The 15549-nt window shown below is 63.4% G+C and overlaps 2 protein-coding genes across 2 annotated transcripts; both read right to left on the bottom strand.

Moving 5' to 3' along the window:
• Positions 1–41: 41 nt before the first annotated feature.
• CHLRE_01g044600v5 (uncharacterized protein) lies at positions 42–8980 on the bottom strand. The gene is made up of 16 exons (XM_001689664.2): positions 6159–8980; positions 5832–5921; positions 5472–5537; positions 5183–5303; positions 4919–5024; positions 4686–4774; positions 4287–4465; positions 3855–4010; positions 3543–3647; positions 3021–3251; positions 2749–2835; positions 2411–2563; positions 1933–2253; positions 1370–1550; positions 997–1157; positions 42–849 (listed from the first exon to the last, which is right to left on the bottom strand). Exons 1-16 carry the CDS (start codon positions 8208–8210, stop codon positions 622–624), a joined length of 4326 nt encoding a protein of 1441 aa, XP_001689716.2. The 5' UTR covers positions 8211–8980; the 3' UTR covers positions 42–621.
• Positions 8981–10146: 1166 nt separating this feature from the next.
• On the bottom strand, positions 10147–11920 carry CHLRE_01g044550v5 (uncharacterized protein). The gene is made up of 4 exons (XM_043058860.1): positions 11678–11920; positions 11293–11430; positions 10758–10824; positions 10147–10633 (listed from the first exon to the last, which is right to left on the bottom strand). The coding sequence occupies exons 1-4, from the start codon at positions 11752–11754 to the stop codon at positions 10589–10591; spliced, it is 327 nt and encodes a 108-aa protein (XP_042928774.1). The 5' UTR covers positions 11755–11920; the 3' UTR covers positions 10147–10588.
• Positions 11921–15549: the final 3629 nt, after the last annotated feature.

Below are 15549 nucleotides of genomic sequence, written 5' to 3'. Positions count from 1 at the left end.
CACCCCTGGTCGGTCGTCCTCAAGTCACAATTGCTTGCACAAACAAATCTTGATTACATGTTTATTCAAGCGCCCCACGGCATCACACCCCGTGTCCCTCACGGCCTCAAGCGGTGTCCAAACGACCAAACATCCTGCCGCCGTGCCCGAGTTCCCACTGGTCCCCAAAACTTTGCACATTTCTTAATACAGACCGACCCACGTGGGCTCCCACCCACGGCTCCCACCCCACGTGATGTACCGTATCTTATTAGTATCACCCCTGGCTGGACGTGTCCTCCACCTCGGCATGCCATGGTACGCCACCAACATCACGATGCAGAGCATGCGGTCACTGCGAGACGATGCATTACGAACCGCGTAAGCCAAAGGGCGTTCTCCATACTCAAAAGCATTCCTTAAGAAAGACTTCACATCCCCACAACCTCCCCGTAACCCCACCCCACTAGCTTGCACCACATCACATCCCCACAATACTCCTAGACCACCACCATCACCCAGCTCCCCTGTCCGGCATGCAACTCATGACACGCAGCCACACCCGAGGCTATCAACCATCGCATCACACGAGCCTTCTCCTTCCGAATCCACGTACCCTCCAGCTCTCAGGAGAAGCGTGCATCAGGGCGTGAGGTCTTTCAGCTGGGTGCCGTTGGCGTCTCCGCCTGGGTTGCTGCCGGTGATGCCCAGCCCTGCCTCCACCTTCTCCACGACCTGCTTGATGTCGGCCACCACCTTCTCGCCCGCGTTCTCCAACGCCTGCGTCACCTCCTCCCCGGCGGTCTTAGGCGGGTTGTGGAAGTTGTCGAGCTCCTCCGCGTCCGCGGCCTCCCGGTCGAGTGCCGGGCCCTGTAAGCGGCGCAAGGTATCGCGTTGGATCGGTGCGTCGGGTTCAGACTCGCGAGCAGGCAGGGCCTTCCGCAATCACACGCTGCACGTACGCAGGGCTCGCATGCATCCTGCCAGCCTGTGCCCCACAACCCGCAAGCAACTCACTGGGATGTAGGGCACGTAGCGGAAGATGGCCCACAGCCGGATGCGCTCCGAGTTGCCCTCCATCTTTACGCCCCATTGCATCTCGTCGTCAATGCGCTCGCCCGGCTTGCCCGGCACGTTGTTGTCCCACGCCTGCACGAAGGAGCCGTGCTCCAGCTTGCCTGCGGGGGCGGCGCAAGCGGCGAAGCATCAGATGACGAGGTGAAGTTACGTGCCTGAGCCCAACGAGCAAGCCCCATTGGGGGATGAAGAGCAAGAAGACTGCGAGCCACGCTAGAGCTGAAGCGCTACCGCGGAACTACACAGCAGCAGCCGGACGGTGTCTTGCGCCCGCGGTCACCCGCACACACACGCGCTACCGTAAGTCCCTCACCTGTGACGGGGTTGATTCCCGTGGAGTCGCGGATGAGCTTGACCGGCACGGAGCAGTGGGCGAGCATCTGCTTCTTGTTGTCCTTGACGCTCACCACCACGCAATTGTCCTCCTCCTTGCCGTCCTTGTTGGTGAAGGTGGGCTTCACGTGGTGCATGGCGTGCAGGTTGCTCGCGTCCAGCTGCGGCGTGCGGCGGGGCATTGTCAGGGGTGCAAGGGAGGATCGTCCGAGGTTAGGGCAGTGGATGCAAGGTACAGTGGGCATCAACACAGCACGTGGAGGTGAGGGTTGCGCAAAGAGGGAGCGGGGAGCTAAGAAGGACTCGGGCCGGTGAAGGCGCCCGGAGGTCAGATGCCGGCCATGCGGACGTTGTGATTGCCGGCATTTCATGGCGAGCGGCCAGGACCCCGGCGCCGCGCTTTTGTGCGCCACACGCCTCAACGCTCCACAGTTCCGTACCCCAGAGCCTCCGCCCCTACACAGGTCCTTTCCTCCCTTCTCCACTCTCCTTTTCGTCTGGCCTCATCCCTTTGCCCATCCGCCACTCGCCCTCCCTGCTCACCGTGTAGTCCAGCTCCGTGACCGGCCCCGCCGCCAGCTCCCGCTGCAGCCGCGCCAGCTCCTCCTGCTTCCTGCGCCTCAGCGCCTTCTTCTTGTCCTTGAGCGCGCCCGGCTTGGCCGCCTTGGCCACCTTGGGCGGCGCGCCCGCCTTGATGGGCGTGGCGGGCTCCGTGGGGCCGGCGGCCGCCAGGTTGGCGATGGAGGCCTTGCGGCTGCTGGGCACCGACGGGTCGGCGTCGCCGTCTTCGTCACCCGAGTCCTCATCGCCCATGGCGTCCAGCGCCTGCTCCACCAGCTTGATGCGGAACTTCAGCCGCGCCTCCTGCAGGCGCAAAGGAAGTAGCCAGCAGGTGAGGCATCATGCAACTGGAGCAGTACTGTGAGCACTGGCTGCTGTACACACATGCAGCGCAAACCGCTGGCAGGTCAGCCGCCGCGCGGGCTGTCGCACGCCAGGCCCCGCACAGGCACGCACGCACCCAGCGCGCCGCGGTCCAGGTCTGCGTGTAGGTCTTGCGGCTGTTCATGCCCTTGGCCTTCTCCTCCGTAGTGATGATGCCGCACGTGGCAGTGAGCGCGGGGCCGGCGGGCGTGATGCCGCGGATCTTGAGCAGCCGGCAGGTCACGATCGCCTGCAGAGCAAAGGCAGCATTACGATTTACGAACATACCGGTATGTTACGTGCATCGAATGGAAACAGAGACGCGTTCTGCGACCCAGAGCCGGCACCTTAACAGGACGCTCCTATCCGTCTCAGGGCCATACCAAGAGCAGGACACGCCCTGAGCCCCGTACCCCGGCTTCCTGCCTGTCTCACCTCCCCGGCGGTTTTCATGTGCTCGGCCGTGAGCTGCTCGAAGGGGAAGTAGCGCATGTTGAGCCGCACCTTGCCCGCGCCCTTGCCCTGCGTGGCCGCATACAGCAACGACGACGGCCAATGGGCGTTCAGTACCATTCCTGAGCCGACAGAAGACTCGACTGTGAAACCGTTTCCCCGAGGCACCGGGCCGGCCCTGTCACCGCTTGACGTCCATTCACGTCCGACCAGGTAGCATTCCACGGCCCGCATCTCCTCTAACTACCACCCACCGGGCCGCCGGGGTAGCCCCAGTCGTTCATGCCCAGGTTGACTTTTATGGGGATCTCCGCCTCCTCCTCCGCCAGCGCCGGGTCCGCCTCCTCTGCCGCCTTGGTCACAGTGCTCAACTTGACCAGCGCGCGGCCGATGATGTCCTTGCGCGCCTTGGCGCTGGCGTCAGCCTTGGTGGTGGCGCGCGGGTAGTCAGCCGCCTGCAGCCGCATCACTTGGTTGCGCGGCTCCTGCAGGGCGGCGATGATGGTGGGTTTAGGGCAGGGAGCAGGGGGCACGAAGCGGGGAGAGGAGAAAGCGAGTGGCAAGCTTCTGCGGGCGGTGTGGAGGCGGCGGGCAGATGCTGGGCGTGGCGGTGCGGGGCATGCGCTCCAGGAAGGGCTTGAATCCGCACAGCTGCCTAGGTGCCGGCCCCCGCCACGCGCATGATTGTCGCGTTGTGATTTCTGCCTGCGAGTGCCACAGCCGTGCGCCCACCCATCCAGCCCCACCCACGTACTATCACGCACGCACGTACGCACCTGGACCAGCAGGTACAAATACTCGCACCACTTGACCCAGTTCACGGGGATGAGCTTGCTGTGGTGGTTGGGGTCGCGGATGCCGGCCGGGCAGACGCTGGTGGCCTGGCGGCGAGACAAACAGACAGACGCACGCAGGCAAACAGACGGAAGCTGCGTCACACGCGATGCTCCACACACGAGAGTACGCACTGCGGCGCCGACCTCTGCGCAAGGCACCCAAGGCGCTCCTTATGGCGCACAGCCGTTGTGCGCTCCCGCCGAGTCATCCAAATACTTTACAACCCGGGCTTGGGACCGGCTCCCACGCACCTCGTAGTTCAAGCCCTCGGTGCTGCACTCGATGCTGATGTCGTTGACGCCCGCGTCCGACTTGGCGATGTCGGTGCACTTGACCACGCACACGCGCAGCAGGCCGCAGTTGCGCCGCATCAGCAGCTGCGCACTGAAGAAGTCCTCTTGCGACTCCTACGCACAGGGCGGCACCAGAGGTGAGCCACAGTTTGGTCCAGACCGAGGACGGGGCGACGCACGAGGTACGAGGCAGCACAGGTTATGCAGATGGTTGCCAGCGACAGGGATGCAGTTCAGTACCCCGCCTCCTGCCTCCCTTTACATGGGCGGTCCCTTCCCAGCCGTTTGTCCCTGAAAAACATGGATCCGTTTGAGCGGCGCGCGCGCATGTGGTGCGTGCGAACTGCGCTAGCCCCGGAAACGCGCGCCACCGCAAGCCAAGAACCGCACCTGCAGGATGGGCACCACCAGGCGCTGCGGCCAGACCAGCATGCCCGAAATGATTTCCTTCAGGAAGTAATTGATGACGGGCGTGACAGCGGCAGGCAGCGCGGCACCGCCCAGCGCCTTGCCGAAGTCCAGGCGGTACTTGATCATCGGGGCGCGCGGCATGGTCACCATGGCCGCCACTGCGATGTAGCCAAGCATGAACGGAAAACTCAGAGCGGCCTTGTCACCCCAGGCACGCGCGCTAGCAGCAAGGCATGTATTCTGCAACACATGACTACCAACAGGGCAGGTGCATGGCGCCGTGGCAGATGCCGAGTGCACCCCAGGCGTGCCCTCAGGTTGAGCTCCTCGAAACACCCAGCAGCCGCGATCCCAGAAGCTTGCGGCTCCCGCGCTTACCAAAGCCGGGGATGCGGTCCACCAGCGGTGACAGCTTGATGCGCATGCTTGCCACAAGCGAAATGTCCAGCACACGCGGGCAAGCCGTGCTGCAGGAGCAAGTCGCGCAATGCGGGCGGGGAATTAGCCGAGCGCGCCACTTCATTCGGTGTTGCTGGCGATCCATCCATCCTTGGGCAGATAGTTGCGCAGTCTGAGCCCACAGATAGAAGCAGAGCGCAAAGGATCCTCACCCCAGCGCGGTTGTCGCGATTGCCAGAGTGATGTTGGGGTCTCCGCACCACTTGATGGAAACCTCCAACACCAGGGACTTCTTCTCATCTGGGTCGACCCAGATGCCTGCAGCAGCCGGCCAGCATTGCAGGAGGGCGATGTGGGTGGCCACCTTACCTTCGCAAGCGCCGTGCCTCGACCAACCAGCCCACCAATACCTTCCCACCAAGACATTTGAAGTCCACTCCATTGTTCGACACACAGCAACTGCTATTTGTACTCACCCTCGACGCGGAACGGCGCGCCGCCAAAGGTGAGGTGCTGGAAGCCGATGGAGCTGATGATGCCATTCATGGGCCCCGGCAGCGACTTGAGAATGCCGGGCATGGCCTTCTCCACCTCCGCCTGCGTGTCAGCGCCAGTGGGGCTCAGTAGATGACTCCAGGCAGAAGTCGTATGCGCGCAAACCTAATCGTGCGATCTCTGCAGCCCCACAAAATGGCACCAACACCTCCGTCCAAGCCAGCGCGCCCCAGCCCGCTCCAACGCGACACCACGCGAACGCACACGCACCTTGATCATGTTGCATATGGCCTTGTCCAGGAAGGGCCAGATCTCTTCCACCAGCGCGTTGAGCCACTGCAGGCCAAAGCACCACATGGGCCAAGAGGTGACGCGGTGACGCAGCCTTTAGTTTTAAGCTATCCAAACCGGTGCCAGGCCCGGCCAGCGGCAGGCTCCCAGAAGGTCTTTGAACACAGCTTCTAGAAACATCACTGAATGCCGGGCCCTGCTGAGCCACGCTAACCTGTACGCAATGCGCACGTTGTGCGCTGATGCAGTGCCTCGCCGCCTACCCATCTCCTGACTCCCCTGGTTTCCTCCAACCGACAACCCCACACCACACGTCAGTGACTCCAAACCTGGTCTCACCTCCATCTTCTCCGAGTCTGACACCGAGAACGTGGACGGCAGGCTGCCCACCACCTGCTGCAGACCCTTCAGGCCCAGGTTGATGCCCAGCTGCGAGCACACACGTGAACGAAGGCGTACACCGGAAGAAGGGGGCGTAGGTCAGTTATGCAGCGTACGGTGCCCACAAACAGGAAGGATGGGCATCCTCCGGCCACCGCTGCATCAACGCGCACGCCCTGCGTAGCCATAATGCCACATCCCGCTCCCCCGCCCTGCTTGTCCTCTCCACAATGACACATGCACCCATAAAACCAGAAGCTTCCCTAACACGCAGTCACCACGCACCAGCTCATTGGTCTCCTTCTTGGCGCGGGCGTTGGTGTAGTACAGGTAGCTCAGGCCCAGGCCGATGAGCAGACCCCACGACAGGCTATACAACAGGCGCAGCATGGGCGGCATGAACAGCGGTAGCGCCAGCAGCGGCAGCGCCGCCAACACCAGGAAGGCCGCCGTCGCTAGCTGGTCCACCGTCAGCGTGATGGGCGGCCCCTCCTTCTCGCGCAGCCCCATCAGCAGCTTGAGCGTGCCGCCCGCCTCCTTGCCGGCCTCCACGTAGGCCTTGCCCGCCTGCTTGGCCGCGTCCGCCGCGATCTTGGGCGCCTCCTTCATGATCTGCTCCTTCAGCCGGTCCGTGGCACTGCCAGCCGCAGGCGCCGCGGCCGCGGCCGTGTTGGTGGCGGAGCTGGGCGGCACAGGCGGTGCAAGCACAGAGGGACCACTGGCCACAGCGGGAGCGGCCGCAGTGCTGGCAGCCGCAGGCGTGGGCGTGCCTGCGGTCGCGGTGATCTCGGTAGTAGAGATGGCCGGGACGGGGTTGGCTGATGCTGCCGGCGCCGCCGTAACGGCGGAAGCGGCCCTTCCCGCCAAGGCACTCGCCGCTGCGCCCGTCTGGCTTGCAGCTGACGCAGCGGCGGCCGGCACCGCCGAGATGGCAGACTCAGCCCGGCCTGCAAATGTGCTCAATGTAGCCGGTGCCGCTGGGCTGGCCGAAGTAGCAGGCGCCATAGAAGGGGAGGTAGCCGCCGCAGTGGCTTCAGCGGGCTTGACTGCCGCAAGGGGTGCTGCGGCCTGCACCGCAGCACCGTTGCCCGGCGATGTCCCAGCAATCGCAAAACCCGCCCTCTGCGTCAGCGAGCCAGCCTTCTCCACCGCAGATGCGGCCGTAGACTGCGCCGCAGACGCCGCAGCTCCTGCCTTCTCTGCGGCAGTGCCAGCAGCGGCCTGCGCTGCCGTGGCCGCTCCGCTGGCCTTCTCCACCGCAGATGCGGCCGTAGACTGCGCCGCGGACGCCGCAGCTCCTGCCTTCTCTGCGGCAGTGCCAGCAGCGGCCTGCGCTGCCGTGGCCGCTCCGCTGGCCTTCTCCACCGCAGATGCGGCCGTAGACTGCGCCGCGGACGCCGCAGCTCCTGCCTTCTCTGCGGCAGTGCCAGCAGCGGCCTGCGCTGCCGTTGCCGCTCCGCTGGCCTTCTCCACCGCAGCTGCGGCCGAAGACTGCGCCGCGGACGCCGCAGCTCCTGCCTTCTCTGCGGCAGTGCCAGCAGCGGTCTGCGCTGCCGTGGCCGCTCCGCTGGCCTTCTCCACCGCAGCTGCGGCCGAAGACTGCGCCGCGGACGCCGCAGCTCCTGCCTTCTCCGCGGCAGTGCCAGCAGCGGCCTGCGCTGCCGTTGCCGCTCCACTGGCCTTCTCCACCGCAGATGCGGCCGTAGACTGCGCCGCAGACGCCGCAGCTCCTGCCTTCTCTGCGGCAGAGCCAGCAGCGGCCTGCGCTGCCGTTGCCGCTCCGCTGGCCTTCTCCACCGCAGATGCGGCTGTAGACTGCACCGCGGACGCCGCAGCTCCTGCCTTCTCTGCGGCAGAGCCAGCAGCGGCCTGCGCTGCCGTTGCCGCTCCGCTGGCCTTCTCCACCGCAGATGCGGCCGTAGACTGCGCCGCGGACGCCGCAGCTCCTGCCTTCTCTGCGGCAGAGCCAGCAGCGGCCTGCGCTGCCGTTGCCGCTCCGCTGGCCTTCTCCACCGCAGATGCGGCCGTAGACTGCGCCGCGGACGCCGCAGCTCCTGCCTTCTCCGCGGCAGAGCCAGCAGCGGCCTGCGCTGCCGTTGCCGCTCCGCTGGCCTTCTCCACCGCAGATGCGGCCGTAGACTGCGCCGCGGACGCCGCAGCTCCTGCCTTCTCTGCGGCAGTGCCAGCAGCGGTCTGCGCTGCCGTTGCCGCTCCGCTGGCCTTCTCCACCGCAGCTGCGGCCGTAGACTGCGCCGCGGACGCCGCGGCACCTGCCTTCTCTGCGGCAGAGCCAGCAGCGGCCTGCGCTGCGGCTGCAGTCTTGCTTGTCGCAGACATTGCGGCGCCTTGGGCAGCCGCGACGGTGGCGGGAGCCTTATCAACAGAGTGGGCGGCAGTTGGCGGTGTCGCTTGTTCCCCAGGAGCGCTTGTAAGCGCTTGCGGCGCCAGCGCTGCAATGTTTGCAAGCATGCTCGGCGCTGCGTTGCTATTAGAAGGCGAGGCTCCTGGTGCGAGCGTTGTCGCGAGGGCGGGCGCTGCACTCGTCGATGGCGAACGTTCCGCAAGCACCGTGCCTTGTGCACCCGTTAACGAAGCTGCGGCACTCATGATGGACGTGGGCAAGCTGTTGCCCGGCGCAGATGGAACTAGCGCAGGCTGCGGCGACTTCCGTTCGACGTTGTCGGTCGATTTGCCCAGTGACAGTGTGCTGGCCGTCTTAGAGGTAGTGACCTTGGTGGTATTACTTTCACCCTGCTTTTGCTCTGGCTTTGGAGGTGAAGCAGCTGCGTCCACAACCAGCCCGACCGTGGACTCGTTTCGGTGTTGCTCTTGAGTTGGCTGAGGTGCCACGGGCTCTTGTACCTGCTTTGGAAGGTCCTGAGCCATTTAAAGATCCACTAGCCAGCGTCGGTCGCGCACTGCTCCGAGAAGTCCGCACATCCCCTACCCAAACTGGCCTGGTGAGAAGAAGTCGTCTTGAACTTGCAACTTTATGACTGAACTCAGTACGCTCCTTAGGTTTTTACTTCGAGATGACGGGTTTGCGAGCAAACGCTGACCGAGCCGATGCGTTTTCCCCCGTTTTCCCCCTGGAACCAGGGATATCCGGCATGCACGCTATTTTTCAATACAGGGCAGATGATAAGAAACATGCAGCTATCGCGCTTCTTGTGTGCAGTTGGCCGCTTCTGGCCTGCCTCGAGGCTGCGAGGGAAAGCCATGGGGACAGCAGGCACAGAAGTGTGCGTGGCAGACACAGAAAGGTGCGTGGGCACAGGCACGCAGAAAGTTGCGTGGGCACAGCACAGGCACACATAGGGGAGGGCACCTGGGCAAACAGGGGAGGGCACATGGGTGCGATGGGACACGGTATTGGGCAGGTTGGCGGTCCCGTAGCGTATTCCCCGACCCCAACAATCAAGACAAGATGGCGCGGCTGGCATAACGCCGTAGTTACTGTACCGAGACACATGGGAGGGCACCTGGGCACACAGAAGGTTGCCAGTAGGGGAGATCGCCCAACATTCAGTTTGCGACGTCAAGGCAAGAGTGCGCGGCTCAGGCTTGGGTTGGTGGCACGATGTTTCTCCAGCCAGCCAGCCAGCCAGGGGGGATCCCCAGGGCTGCCACTCCTGCACGCGATATGCTGCTCGACTGGTACATGTCTCCAGCAGCTAAGCGTATAAGCCACTGTATCGTGCTGGTGTGGTGCTGTGCTAGGTTGTGCCTTTCCCCTTCTCTCTCTCTCAGAAAACGATGTATCCGGACCGCGGTGGGCCTTTCAGATGGTGCTTCCATGCGGTGATCCATCCTAGTGTTCATGCTAGCTTCACGAGAGTTTGTATGTGAAAACGGTACGAACGTGCATGCGTCGTCAACCTGGACGCCTCTCATGTCAGTACATGCTAGGGGGCCTGAGTGCTGCGATGTTGGGCCACGGCAGGAAGGTGGGGTGGAGCTGTGGATGTGTGAAGGGACAGTGTCAAGGCAGGTTGGTAAAGTCCCGTAGGGTGCAGCTGATTCCCAGAACCCAGCAGATGACAAACAATTTGCAACGGCAGGGCAGGAGTACGCGGCCGGTGGGGTGGAGCTGTGGAGGAAGCTTGGGCATGGTACGCGCCAAGCCCGGGGGACACGGCAATGACAGTAGCTCATGGTTTCTGATTGGCCCCGCAACACCGTATCGCACGCAGGCCTAGGCTCGCCCAGGGCACGGCCCCGGCTGGCCCAGGGTGCCGCCCGTTGAACGGCGTGCCCTGCCAGGCGGCTCCGGACCCATTGCTTGTTACAGCGGGTCTTCTTCGTACGCGCGCCTGAGCCGCCTGACTTCCAAGTACCGCATGGAGGCACCCCGTCCCCGCACGGCCGCAACTGTGCAGCCGGCACGTGGGTACCCGGTGACCAGGTCACCAAAGTCGCAAGGCAGCGCCGAAGGCCCCCGTCAACCGTTCTCCTGCCGTATCGTTTGGCTTGCCTCTCGCCCTCTACCTGTTGCTGCCTCAGCCCATGTGCCCCATGGTCACGCGCTAAGCCTTGCACGGAGTGTGGCGACAAGGTGACACGTGCCCACTCCTGCGTTGCCAATAGACTGCCGTACCAAAGCAATTAAACATGAATGATGCTGACAGCAGCATCTAACCAATTGCCACTGCTCCCCTTACAATTACCCAGCTACTAATGAAAGCTTTCCATAGCATGCGAATGAGGCACACAGTTCACGGAAAACGCTTCAGCTTCTTCAAGCAGTTCTTCATTGCATCCTGCAGTGACACGGACGCAGGGGTGAAAGTCACAGATGGCAGAGTTCGATAGCAGTCATAGCACAGGCTCTGTACCGTCCTTGACAGCACAGCACAGCATGCTCCAGCTGCTACGCATCCTTACCTCATAAAGGATGCAGTGGCCGACGCCTTTGTACAGCCCTGTCTTGTACAAGCTTGTATAGCATCTCCTGAGAGTCACACGGCCGATGGGTGCGGCAATGAATCACCAGGGCTTGCGCAAACACGTGGTGTTGCGATAGCACACTCATCAGACAGTGAATGCCTGACCCCAGCCAGCCCTGAAACCCCGTTCAGGATGCGGCGTTCCTCAGAACAGAGGTAGCAAAAGGCCAGCGAAGCATATAAAGCGGTGTGCCTATGCTCCCCCAGCGTAGCCCCTAGCAGTCGAGGTATCCCTTGTCCTGTCCTCCCAAGCCGTCCGGCTTAGGTCCGTTGATCCCTGTCTTAGCGCTAGCCCTCTTACACCGTCCTGAGTGGTCGTCTGTCCTAGGCGTAAACTCAACAAATTGTTCGCGTGTGGGGACGCCGCGTTGGCGAGAGCCACGGATGGCCCTACACCATGGGGGCATGTCGCAGTACGAGCACCCGTCGAAGCCCCGACCTTGATTCGATTGTCAAGGTCGCCCCCCACTCACTTGTGCTCCGCCGCCTCCTCCTTGCACAGCCCCTCAGCCAGACACTGCACAACTGCGATCTCTAGATTCTTGCACACCCCGGGCTCCGTAGGGTTGGCTTTCCGGCATACGGAAACCGCCGTCCGCCGGCTCTTACACCTGCGACCAGGGAAGGCAGGCTTGATGTTGGTGGGCCGCAGCGGGCGCAAGGGCGCACCGTGACGCTGCGTATGATGAATGGCACCCAAAGAGCACGTAGCATGATCGGCTAGGTGCTCGGTAGGGTGCCCGGTCGACTGCCTCGCCTCCACGCGTGCCAGAGTGCCCGGTTTTGTGCGCAAACCCGATGCGGTTGACCGCAGGCCACACGCGCCAGCTTCTGTCGATGATATAGCATCTAACTTACCGACGGTCGTGGCAATCGGGCTTACTATCAGATTTGCTCGAGTCACTTGCCGATGAGCCCCACCAAAACCAGCCCATTCCGTAAATGTGCAGGTTGCAGATAGCTGATTATGTACAAATGTTCTAGCAGGTGCAGTGCCGCCAAAAAAATAGTGTGTTGCGAGTTCTGATATTTCGTGGGCCCGATTTTAAGGCCGATAGAGCTAGACAACAACGCTATTCAAGCCCCGAAAAGAACTACACATGAAATTCAGCGTTGTGCTGCACGCACGGCATGGAGTGCCGAAGCATATCAACCCTCCCATCGCTCTCCGGTTGATGTCAGTCGGCCATCCGGGCACGGACAAGTCGCGTCGCACCGCCCGACTCTTTCTCTTTCCCCCCAGCTCACAGGTGAGATACACGATCATATCTTCCTTCCCAGATGCACCTTGATATGCTGACTTGCCACGCTGGACAAATTGTGCCACGCTCGATTGTGCTTAGCCTCGGCGACGCTGGCGTTCCACCAAGCTTCCAGCTGAACCCATCGTGGTGAGTTTCGAGGGCGCATGGCTTTGGGGTTTTGCCCCGCCCCCGCAGGGGTACTGCTAGACTCACGCAGGTTCGGGCCATCATCGGGCTCGGTGCACGCGCACCAACAATGGTGCACGGCACGGCCATGTCCATGTCCTAGACGTCCAACTCACGCATCCCAGCGCGAAGGGGGCCGTAGGGGGCCGGGCTGACACCGTGGGCTGACACGCTGTGGGCAACTTTTGCGGTTGCCTGCCCGTCCAGCGCCGTCGCTTTGATTGCATGCTACAATATGATAGTTCAGCGCTGTACATTGTAGCATGGTTTCGCATCAGCTCGCCGACGATTGGTCATTTTGAAGTCTACGCAACACTTGCAAGCATTCCAGCAATGCAGCTATAGAATTAATGATACAGAAGTTTCATGGCGCCTCAAAGCTTTGCTCTCTGCGGCCTTTGCTTTAGAAAGAAGAAGGACTCGCAATGGAAGGACCAGACTTCTCGCAGCCTGCCTGCCCCTACTGGAGCGCCTCAACCGTTGCAAGTTCATGGTGCTCCGGCACCTGTGGCCCCGCCCGCTTTGGCAGCGCCGGACCGGAGCCCCAATGGGCTCGAGCCGTGCTTGCTCGCCGAGCTATGCGCCTCGCCATTTAGGAGTGCGGCATTAGGATTTGTTCAATGTGATGATAAGGCAGATGAGCTCAAGGCTCCAGACGTGGCGGTGAGGCTGGCTTACTAATCCCGCAATTGGACGCCTTCGTCTCTCACGCAGTAGTATCAGAATTCTCAAATCTCACCATAAGTATATAGGATACTCCATGAAGATGCTGCAAGTGACCCTGGTGCCTTTGCTCAACGCTTCGCAGGACATGGTGCTCCGTGCAGGCAGCACCGCCCCGACGCCCCGCTCTCCTGCAGGACTGACAGCTGGAGGCAACATCCCCTGGGCGCACGAGTAAGTTTGAGGGAATGCCCGGGGATGGTGGATGAACGGGGTTAGGTTCAGCAAGACACCATGGGTCGAGGGTCGTGCCCCACGTACCAGTCTTACCGGTTGTTGGCGTATGAGGGAAACCCCTTCCCCTGCCTATGTGCCTGTTTGTAGCCACCTGGAGGGCCATATTTTGCCCGCCGGCCTCGACATCAGCACCCTGCAACAACTAATTGACACGGCTGCGAGCCTGGCCGGGGGGCATGGCTACGCCCACGCCACCGACACCACCACCACCTCCGGGAACGGCCTCGCGTACATGTTGCCCACCACCGCCGCAACCGCCGGCACCAACTCCCTCACCTCACCCTCCGCTTGCGGGACAATGGGCGCAATGGGAACCGGCACGGGATGCGGCACGATGGGCACGGTCGGGCTAGCCATGGCAAGCCTCGTGGCAGCAGCCGGCGCCGCCGGGCCGTCCACCGTATCCACAGCGCCCTACACGCTTGAGGACAGCAACCCGCACCACCAGCACCCGCACGGTGGCGGCGGCCAGCAGCGCGCGCTGTCTTTGGTTGCGGTGTTTGGCCCCTTCACGGCAAGCGGCGGCCCCACGGGCGCGGCGTCTCGCGCCGGGCTGCAGTCCTGCGGCACCGTGAGAACCGTCACCGAACACACAGCTGCCGCCGCTGCCGCTGCTATGCTCACCACCTCCACCAGTTCCGTGTCCGCGCCTTACGGGGTCGCGACCGTGGCAGGCAGCAACAGTGTTCTGCGGCCATTCGGGGCCGCCGGCGGCCTCGGGGCCATAACGACCACTAGCGGTACGTGCGACGACACCGCGGCGGCGTTGGCCGCGATCGTGAGCGGCGGCGCGGTGATGTCGGGGGCGTCGCCGGTGGCGCCGGAGGCGTCGGTGCTAGCGCGGGAGCACCAGCAGCTGCTGCTGCGGCTGTGTGAGCCGGAGGAGCTCACGAGCGACCTGACGGGGCTGTCCGTCATCGGGCAGGGCAGCCAGTCAGTGGCGTTCCAGGGTGAGTGAGTTATTGAGGAAGAGCGGCGGTAGTGATGGTGGTTGGGCAGGCGGGCGCATGCGGCGGCTAGGTGCGCTGATCACCTTGCTGTACTTGCGGTCGCTCTATTCCCTTTATCACACCCAGGTTTGTCATTTTCCCAACAACCGCCTGACCCGCCTGTCTGTGTTCCCCGACGTAAACAGCCCTGTGGCGTGGCGCCCGGGTGGTGGTGAAGTTCTCGGCGTGTGCCAGCCTGGACACCAGCAGCAGCTACTCGGTGGTGCGCCAGGCGCTGGTCAGCAAGGCGCTGTCGCATCCCAACGTGCGTGAGGCGCTGTGGCCGTGCCTGGGCGTCCTGAGTTCTGCCATTTTTATGTGGAGGGTGGGCAGCCATAGCTGCCGCTGATGCACGCTTGCACGTCTTGTCATCCTGTCCGGATCTGCCTCTTACGATGCCATGATTGCCCCGTCTTGCCCCCTGCTGCCGTACAGGTCATCCAGCACTACAGCGTGCGGTGCTGCCAGCTGCTGGGCTGGTCGGCGCACTTCATGACCCCCACCTCGCAACGCAGTGCCAGCGAGCTGCCGGCACTCGCCTCCGCCAAAGCCGCCAGCACCCAGCGGACGCCGACTGCGAAGGTCGCCGGCAGCGCGTCGGCAGGAACCGGCGCAGCAGGCTTAGGGCAGACACGGCCACCGCCAGAGCCTGTGACGGCGCGGCGGCTGTTACGCGATGCCGCCAACCCTGCAGATGTGGCAACAGGCACAGTGGCTGCCAGGGAAGGGGCGCCGCCTGCCACTGCACCGGCCGCGGCCGCAGGAATGCAGCAGGCTGAGGCCACGACGGCGGACACAGCACAGGCCGGGTGTGCAGCGCATGGTGCCGCCTCTGATGCCTCCGTTGCGCCAGTGTGCACCTCTCACAGCAGTCAGAGGTTTCTTGCAGCAGGAGGCTCTGCGGCGGCGCTGATCGTCGCAGGCTACACCGCGGGAGACGCCACGGGGGATGCGACGCCCATGGTAGCGACCGAGCAGGTTGATTCTGCGTGTGCCGCGGCAGCGGCGCCTGCTGATGGCAGCTCGACCGTCGCCACCACCATCACTCTGGCGCCGTTCCTGTCGCCCCTGGTTATGTCCTCCGCCGCTGTGCAGCATGGCGGCGGCAGCGCCGGGTCCGCCACTTGCGCCAGTGCTGGTGCAACAGCCGCGGCGTCGGCGGCCGCGGTCCGCTTCAGCAGCTTGTTCGGGAGCTTCAAGTCGCGACAACAGGTCCAGCTGCAGCCAACTGCAGTTGCCGGGAGCGCGGGCCCTGCGCCTGGCTCCATTCTGAGCACGGCAGGGTGCTGCGCACGCCGACTGCAGCCCCCCCTCTCGCCGCTGCCGCCCGTCAACTTTTCCGCGCCCAGCC

This window comes from Chlamydomonas reinhardtii, chromosome 1, assembly GCF_000002595.2.
Source record: "Chlamydomonas reinhardtii strain CC-503 cw92 mt+ chromosome 1, whole genome shotgun sequence".
NCBI classification, from domain to species: domain Eukaryota; kingdom Viridiplantae; phylum Chlorophyta; class Chlorophyceae; order Chlamydomonadales; family Chlamydomonadaceae; genus Chlamydomonas; species Chlamydomonas reinhardtii.
This window is presented reverse-complemented; position numbering and strand designations above follow the sequence as displayed.